General features: G+C 36.8%; 1 protein-coding gene and 1 pseudogene across 1 annotated transcript; one reads left to right on the top strand and one right to left on the bottom strand.

The window, feature by feature from the left end:
• The first annotated feature begins 503 nt into the window (after positions 1-503).
• Positions 504-6,994, top strand: LOC113291740 (annotated as a pseudogene).
• A 27-nt stretch (positions 6,995-7,021) lies between these two features.
• LOC113290002 (protein PHLOEM PROTEIN 2-LIKE A1-like) lies at positions 7,022-8,684 on the bottom strand. The gene is made up of 3 exons (XM_026539466.1): positions 8,222-8,684; positions 7,942-8,063; positions 7,022-7,567 (listed from the first exon to the last, which is right to left on the bottom strand). The coding sequence occupies exons 1-3, from the start codon at positions 8,615-8,617 to the stop codon at positions 7,183-7,185; spliced, it is 903 nt and encodes a 300-aa protein (XP_026395251.1). The 5' UTR covers positions 8,618-8,684; the 3' UTR covers positions 7,022-7,182.
• Positions 8,685-8,893: the final 209 nt, after the last annotated feature.

Here is an 8,893-nt window from a genome sequence, read left to right as displayed (position 1 = left end):
TGTTCCTGGATGATTAAAACATCTTTGCCCGCATGGTCGAAAATTAACAACAATGCCGTGAGAGTGTGTCGGCGTAGAAGTCAACCTAACATCAATGTCGGCATTAAACATTCAGTCGCATGTGATTTTTAGTGTTATGCCGACGTTGTGTTCACACTAAATTCAACGCCGGAAGAAAAAAGCGGCATGGTCTTCATGCTAATTTGACTGCCGAAAATGATCACCGGCATAATATTAATACTAATTTCAATGTCGGCATTCTCTGCAACTCAACTGTTTGAGTTAGGGTTCGCGATTCTAACTTAAACCTACTACTTTTAATCGATTAAAACACTTATAGAACAATTCAGAATTACTTACCTTTTCACAAAAGCCATGTAATCGACAAGTTGATCGCCCGTAGAGGTCTCTTCTTCTACTTCTTCCTGAAAAGCAATTCGGGCAAGCTTTTGCTGTTGTTTTTGTTGAACAATCGATTTTGGATTTGATTTCTTTCGTGGGGCATGGGTATAGATTCGGGTAAGGTAATCGACGAAGAATTTTTTGAATCGACAATTAATCGTCGATGAAGAACGATGATTAATTGTGAAAGAATTTTTTTTTCTTCAGAACCCTAACTTATGAGTGGAGGAACAGATGAAATGAATAAGGGATATGTTTTGGTTTTTGATTATAAGTTTTAATTTGTGGGAAGGGTATAACAATCTTTTCATAATGTTTTTTCTTTAATTAGCCAAAAGGTATTTTAGTATTTACGCACCCCAAAAACACTCCTTATTAGACACCAGTGGATGAGAATAGTAATTTATATCTCCCAATTAGTTTTAATATCCCTCAATTACGCGTTCTTATAAAAGGGAGATTTTTTCCCCAATTCCCCGTGCCCCATCAAAAAACACGCAATCAAAAATTTTCTCGGTAACCCGATGGTCGGGCCAAATTTCCCCCTCAAGGACGAATGGATGGGACTGAGACCATAAACGCTTAGTAGTTAACGATGGCCGCTTCCACATCCCTTTGTTTTTCCGCTTCTCATCATCATTTTCTTCGACCTGCCATTGCGCAAGATCGAAACCAGCGAAGGAAGAGACCGTAGCAGCAGCAAATCCCTAGGAGCAAAAGAAGAAATAACAACAGCAATATCCCAATCCCTAAATTGAAAACAAAAAACAAATCTTTAGAAGAAGCAGTTCCAAGTTTAGCAGGAGGAGGTAAATATGCTTTAGAAGCTACAACTTACGCAAGACTTCCTCCTAAAGATGACTTCATTTTACCATCTGTGGATTCATCAGCTTTCACTGAAGTTAAACTTTCTGAACTCACTCAAAAAATATCTTCTTTGAATTTTAAAGATAAGTATTCAATTTTAGATAAAGATGATAGTGATGATGATGATGATGTTGGGGAGGAATTTGTTGAAGTTGAAAACATTGGGTTCGATAATTACAGCGAACAATTTGAGTTTCCAAGTCAAGAAGAAGAAGAAGATTATGTTGTTGGAAATGAATTTGTGGGACTTGGTAATAGCAATGTGGAGGAGTCATCAGATTTCGATGAATTTGGAGAGGAGGAGGAAGATTGTAAGGAGAAAGGGGTACCAGCGGTGATGAGATGTTTCGATAGGGCGAAAATATATGTGAAAGCAGGAGATGGAGGGAATGGAGTTGTTGCATTTAGAAGAGAGAAATTTGTACCATATGGAGGACCATCAGGTGGAGATGGAGGGAAAGGAGGTAATGTTTATGTTGAAGTCGATGCTGAAATGAATTCATTGTTACCATTTCGAAAGAATATTCATTTTAGAGCTGGAAGAGGATCTCATGGACAAGGAAGTAAACATGCTGGGGGCCAAAGGGGAGAGTATTATTGTCAAGGTTGCCCCAGGGACTGTCGTTAGGGAAGCAAATGGTAAAGGTGGGGAAGAGGGAAAAGTCTTATTGGAGTTATTGCATCCTGGCCAGAGAGCTTTATTGTTACCTGGGGGGAGGGGTGGAAGAGGAAATGCTTCGTTTAAATCCGGAACCAACAAGGTACCAAAGATAGCAGAGAAGGGAGAAGAAGGTATTGACATGTGAGTTTTCTTTACCTTTTTGTTCAGGACACAGCTAGGAATTCTTATAATGTTGTTCTGTTTAATTCCATTGAAGATTTCATTCCATTTGGTATGTGTTCGAATTGGAACTATCTGACCATCCGTGATTACCCAAGTGCAATGTGGTTACATTTGTAGTTTTTGTTACTGGTGATGGAAGCTGTACTTGTAGCGTCTTTCCTTGCAACATTCTTAGTGGGTTTGAGAATAATAGTTTTGTGTATCAGGTGGTTGGAGTTAGAGCTAAAGCTGGTTGCTGATGTTGGAATTGTGGGAGCCCCAAATGCAGGAAAAAGCACCCTGCTTAGTGTTATAAGTGCTGCTCAGCCACAAATAGCTAATTATCCGTTCACGACTCTACTTCCCAATTTGGGTGTGGTTTTGTTTGATTACGATGCCACCATGGTCGTAGCAGATCTACCTGGTTTACTTGAAGGTGCACACCGAGGGTTCGGTTTAGGTCATGAGTTTCTACGGCACACTGAAAGATGTTCTGTCCTGGTAAATACCATCTTATTTCAGAATATGTCCAGCTTTATTATGTAAACGCTTTAAAAAGACATAGCTGACACATTAGAAATGCTGATGAAACCCTCTTGCATATCGGGTTAAGTTTGTTGTATTTGGTTATCTGAGGTGCTGTACTTAAAATTCGAAACCTGACCTCTAACATGTTCTTTAACTAGGACTAACAGCTCTCCTAGTTCGTTCGCTAATTAGATGTTGTAGTAACATATTCTCTTCTACATTTCTTTTCTCCATTGTCCCTGTTATTTAGCCAACCTGTATTGGTTGTTACGCCACATTGTTAGGCTAAATTATAATAATTTTTTGTTAGTTGAGAGGCTCAGAATCATGGATACTATAATGAACCCAGATGAATGACTTCTTAAACAAGAGGAGGATAGAAATTAGACACATTAGAAAATTCGTTGTTCATTTTTTCCTCTTATGAAGAGCAAGCTATATAGTCAAGTTGTACCATACAAAAGGAGTCATCATTGTTATTGCTGTTTGACAGGTTCAAGTACTCATTGTGTTATTTTTTATTTTTTTGATGGAAAATACCCTTTGTGCTTATGTATGCTCTAATTTCACCATGCTTATTTGTATAAAAGAGAAAAGAAAAGAAATAGCAAAGAAAAGAAAAACATTTTTGTGCTGTGTAAGATGCCAAAGATTTTCGCTAACTTTCTGTCCTTCACCTTGTTTCAAAATTCATCTGCCATCTTTTCGTGCTTAGATACATGTTGTTGATGGATCGGGAGAGCAGCCGGAGTGCGAATTCGATGCAGTTCGTCTGGAGCTGGAGCTGTTCAATCCAGAGCTTTCCACAAAACCATTTTTAGTTGCATATAACAAAATGGATCTTCCAGACGCATATGAGGGATGGGATTCTTTTAAGGACAACCTTGAAGCTCGTGGTTTCCGAACATTTTGTATGAGTGCAGCGAACAGAGACGGCACTCATGAAGTAGTTACAGCCGCTTATCAGCTTTTACAGGAAAAAGTGGAAGTGAACAAAGATCCTAAAGGTTAGCATTGCTGCTTCAATATGCGCATTTGTTTCACTATTTCCTTTCAACTGTGCTTATGAGAGAGTTGGGGTTGGAAGCGAAACAGAGAAGGGTTTGATGTATTAAATCTTTCTCACAAAAACTCAAAGTACCTCATTTTCGATGTTTCTCATTTTAATCCATTAAAGATAAAGAAGACGTTTTTGTGCGAATCGCGAGGATATCGCATTCTTAGTTGTTTTGTCCTCCTACATTGGTAGCACTGTGATACTTGACACTTCTAATATCTTTTCAGGTTGGGCAGAACCAGTAAATATGAATTATGTTGCTGAAAGGGTACGAAAGCAACGGAATGCTTCTATTAGTGACTTTGAAATCTCTCAAGATGGCGGTAGCTGGCACGTGGTTGGAGCAGGGCTACAACGTTTTGTTCAAATGACAAACTGGCAGTATGATATCTCTTTTCCAGTTCCTCTTTTTGTTGATGTCTGGAGTCTTCGTCTCTTATTGCATGGTGTGGTACGATGCTAAATAAAACTTTCTATACTTCGCCACCATTTGGACTTCTCATTTAGGTCAACAAACTGAAACAGAAACATCTACAGCCCCAGATTTCGGGTTAGCAAACTGAAACAGAAACATCTATCGCCCCAGATCATAGGGACTTAAGTGCAGTGCTTGAAAAACTAATACTGTTTAGTATCTGGCTTAAGCCAGTTGAATTAAATATAGTGTAGAACGGTTAGTTGGTTTTATGAACTGAGACTCGTTTAACAGTTAGATTTGTTGTGGTGCAGATCTAGTATCTGAGGAGTATTCCTCAACAAGCATGAACCAATATTCTATATAGGCAAATAGTAATCCACTGAATACTCGCACGATGGAACTCTGTTATTAATATCCATAGACCTTAGGTGCTTTTTTTTCTCTTTCTGCCCAGATTAAAACATTTATTAAATAATCAAAGTCGCATTTATATGATGCAATATTGTTGGATACTAAGCTTAGCCTTAATCTTCATAGTTGCCCCATATATCTAAGTATGTTCATAAACAGAATATTCAGTATGAGGCCCTCCCCTTTTCTTGTTCCAGCTACGATTTGTCCACCTTTGCTCTAGTATTTCCAATTTAATCCTGTGTTCTTTACAATTTTCTTACTTTGGGAAACCCTGCTAACAATAGGGTTTTCAAGAAAAACGAAAATGATTAAGATTTGGTTTAATTTTAGGAAACCCATCAGGGTGCCGATAGTTATTTCATCTGTACCATTTTCTTATACCCTGTTTGACTTATTATTTTGGTTTGTATAACTTCCTAATTTTTTTAAAGTTTAGGACAACACTCTACTAATCAAAACATTCAATAACATCTCGACTCATTAAACATAATTCCTTAAAGTAGGGCCACTGGTCAATCGACCCACACTAGGCTCTGTACTAAAATAACTAATAAACAAGTGGATATATTCCATTTACTTGTAGTACCCCCAAATTAGCACGTACGCACTACCCAGCCTCTCTTTAGGCTTTAAAATACACAATCACTATGCATTATTTAGTTTATCTGCGTTATTATAGTATTATTGGTAAATCCATCCACTGCTTCAGAAAAACTTTTGGACTAGGCTTTAGATCTATTTCTCATTCATCTCTTTTGAGGTGATGCAGTGCTTAGTTTCTTGTGTGTCTATAACTGCAATGTTTTTTCTCAGGTACTCAGAATCCATGAGAAGGTTCCAGCATGTTTTAGACGCTTGTGGTGTCAACAAGTCTCTTATCAAACTTGGGGTCAAGGAAGGTGACAAGGTGGTTGTTGGTGAGGTAAGTTTATACAGAAGATTAGAAGGTTTGATCAGATTATATATATTTTTTTACCATCGTGCATTCCAGCATGAATAAATAAATCTTACTCCTTAGACAGGACCAACACCAACCATCAAGAAACCAAGTGAAAACCTATAGAAAGACCAGTTGACTGCTATTTTGTTGCTCAACTGTTATGCCTCTGTTCGCATATATCAATTCATATTACATTATTACTACAAATCTAGAATGTAAGAGTAATAAAGTTGAATGCGCTCTTGATGTTTCCTGTTCCCTCTTGCCAGATGGAGATGATATGGCATGATTCTAACGACAATATTGGCACGGCCAACACGAAGAAAGGCTTAGCGGGTCAAATCAAATATCATCTGCCGAAATAATGCTCCTCTTGTTGTTCCTACGCTTCCGGATATCGCTGCTAGAGTTCCCTAAGCATCTGTACTACAAGAAGGGTATTTCATGCAGTAACTAGTTTCTCTCTTGTTATACGTGTAATTTATACTGCTTTTGTCTTCAAATTTATATCAGAAATAAAAATAAATGTGTTACCAAATTTTGTTACTGTTTGTCTTTGTCGTTATTCTTTTTGTTTTTAATTGTTTAAACACCTTTTTGTTTTTTTTTATCATTTATTCTGCTTGCTTAGAAGCAAGTCTGTAGAGATGATGATGTTTGAGCAGTCAAATGTTTTATTTTGGTGTGTGTGCAACATTATATTCATTAACTTGACAATGAGTATGTGAAAATTATGTGATAGCTAGAGAGTAAATTGTAGTGAAGAAGATAATTCTGTTTGATTATTTTACCTATTGCTGACTGTTATAGGTTATCGTACATCAGCGTTGATTCTGACTGTCTTGTTCTGATACGTGCTGTTCCTAAGGTATGTACATCCGTAACGTATGATTATTCAGCTCTGCTTCCTAAAACGTCTGAATATGTTAATATATGATATCAAGAAGTCTTCTTGTTAGATAAGTTTTTATATTAAACTACTACTGGCACCAATACAAATGAGATGTTGTATTAATGTATAGGTATGATTGTTTAATGTACTTGATATGTAGATCCTCCTTGCAATTTGTCTCATTTAATAATAATGCCAGTAAAAGCTGTTGCGTCATCATTCTAGTTGGCGGAATTGAGTCTTAGGTTTCTTGTTCTATAGTCGTAGGGTCAAATAGGGAAAGACCCTTCTTTCGCAATTAATCTTCGTCAATTGTTTATTTTTTAGGATTCTTTTTATGTTCTTGTTTGAAATTTCATGCATGATGATGTGATTACTACGAATAATGCAAATTTTAACTACTTACTGATTGATTTGTGATTTCTCTGCTCCAACTTCTTAGTTCTTTTATAATTAGTCTAGACACATAATTTTAGTTGATTTTACTATTTAATAAACTACGAAATTTGACGCTAAGTAACTTTCTGAACTCTCTATTATTGTTTTAATACAACTAGGAAGTTTAAATCATCCCATAATATTGTATAAGTTGATAACTCCATGCAAATTATTATTATTATTTTTTTTGTTTGAAATAACTTATACCAGATTTCTCCTTTATGAAATATTTAGTTGACAGGTAGTTCAAATCATTCCATGATCTTATTAATTAGATAACTCCTTACAAAGCACTGGATTTAACCAACTAAGCTCTTTTCACGTAAAGTATTTCTTCACATGTGAAAGTGTTAGCTACTAGAACATGTCATCGCGTAGTTACATGAATAGTCTACGAACCTATTTATTTCTTAGGTCGAACAATGACTCCTCTGATGACAAGCCCCCGTTTCCATTTCCCATCTTCGTATTCAAACAAAGAGAATTGGGTTTCTTTTTCTTGTTTATCATCAGGTCGTGGTGGTGTTTGAAATTCACCAACGTGAAGTTCTATCCATTGTGACTTTGGCTTGACTTGTAAATTTTCTGAGCGTTGTTGTGTCTTTCCATCTGGGTGTACTAGTCTAAGGTTCACTGGTGCTTCCCATCCATAAGCTGAATTTTTCAACATTACTACAAATAAAATATCGTATTTTACTCCCGGGGTGAGTTTTGATATGTCTAATTTTCCATTTGCCTCCAGCCAACAAACATTCAAAAGCTCAGCTACTTCAATTGCCATCTCATCACTGCATGCAGGTTAACAGAACTAGGTGCAATTAGATAGGTTAGTTACAAGTTACAACCATTTAGCATCTGCATCACTACAATAAAGAGCAGTTCCTAGAGGTCACCCAATTTCTTAGAATGCAACTTATGAATGTTTGTTTATGGACTGTTGTGTTCTGCTAGGTCTGGTGGATTAGTGTTCCGAAGTTTATCTGATGGAAGAGGTTTCAGAGTTTGTATTTGATAAGAAATTTACTCCAAAAGCTAACTGTATTAGTATTTTGAACCCAATATTTCAGATAAATACAACGAGTTATAGAATACAAATTGTTTAGTTTGGATTGTGAACTGTCCACCTAAACTCCTATATAACCTAATTAACTCATCGACTTACCTTGTTGATGATTCTTTTACGGTAGGCCAGTGCCAATACCGCTTGTCTTCAGCCCAAGTTATGGCAAGACTCCTTGGAAACAACATAAAGCAGTTGCAACCTGAATCGTCAATCCAGTACTTCTGAACAGCTCAGAAGTTGACACAGATACGAACAATAATTAGTACCAAACTTCCAATTACAAAACTCACTTAATGAGCTAGCTGGTAGATTATTTTTTTTCTTTCTTTTTTCATATAAATACCCTCAAATTCTCAGGTAGAATTTAGTTTGAACTTGCCTGTTTCTTTTGATTCAAGAGGATCCCAGAGCTCAGATGACTGTGAAGCTCTGACTGGTTTATGTTCATATCTGCTTCTTGTATAATGCAGTTGTACTTGTGAGGGAGTGGTGGTGCTAGCTTATCATTATTGTTGCTATTCTTTTTCTCAGGACCCACAGTTTTAGCACTACGATTACCAGAAAGTGGAACTGGTTTGGCTGTCTGACTGTCTTCCTTAATTATGGCTGCAGGTATTTCTGTTTTACTATTGATCTTTTTCATTGTAATTTTTGAATTGTCAGAAGCCAAGTTATCTTTCACGACCTCACTCGAGACCTCTTTGATTTCAGTTGCGTGATTAGAATTAGCAGGATAATGAGGGTCATCATTTGGTACGGAGACACTTGCCCCCATGATATATGTTAGGTGTATAAGAACGAATGATGTATACAGCTGCTAAGATGGTTTTTAATTAGCTTCTCTGCATTCCGTAATGAATTTATAGGGCAAGATGCAGCTGTTGTTATACACTTGCTAAGATGGTGATGTCAAATACAAATAACTGGCGTGGCGAATAAATTCTTCTTCAGTGGGTATGAGAAACTATTCCATTCTTATCATCAATAAGGCACATCATAACATGCCAAACTTTATCCCCATGGCGTGATTCTCAGCTGAAAAATAGCTTTA

Source organism: Papaver somniferum, chromosome 6, assembly GCF_003573695.1.
Source record: "Papaver somniferum cultivar HN1 chromosome 6, ASM357369v1, whole genome shotgun sequence".
In the NCBI taxonomy this organism is placed as follows: Eukaryota; Viridiplantae; Streptophyta; class Magnoliopsida; order Ranunculales; family Papaveraceae; genus Papaver; species Papaver somniferum.
The sequence above is the reverse complement of the archived record's forward strand: the minus strand, read 5'-3'. Positions and strand labels throughout refer to the sequence as shown.

Coding starts and splice junctions, on each gene's coding strand:
- LOC113290002 (XM_026539466.1), bottom strand. CDS start 8,617: ATGGGGGCAAGTGTCTCCGTACCAAATGATGACCCTCATTATCCTGCT. Junction 8,064..8,221: donor TCTTGAATCAAAAGAAACAG/GCAAGTTCAAAC, acceptor TGAGCTGTTCAG/AAGTACTGGATTGACGATTC. Junction 7,568..7,941: donor GTAAAAGAATCATCAACAAG/GTAAGTCGATGA, acceptor ACCTGCATGCAG/TGATGAGATGGCAATTGAAG.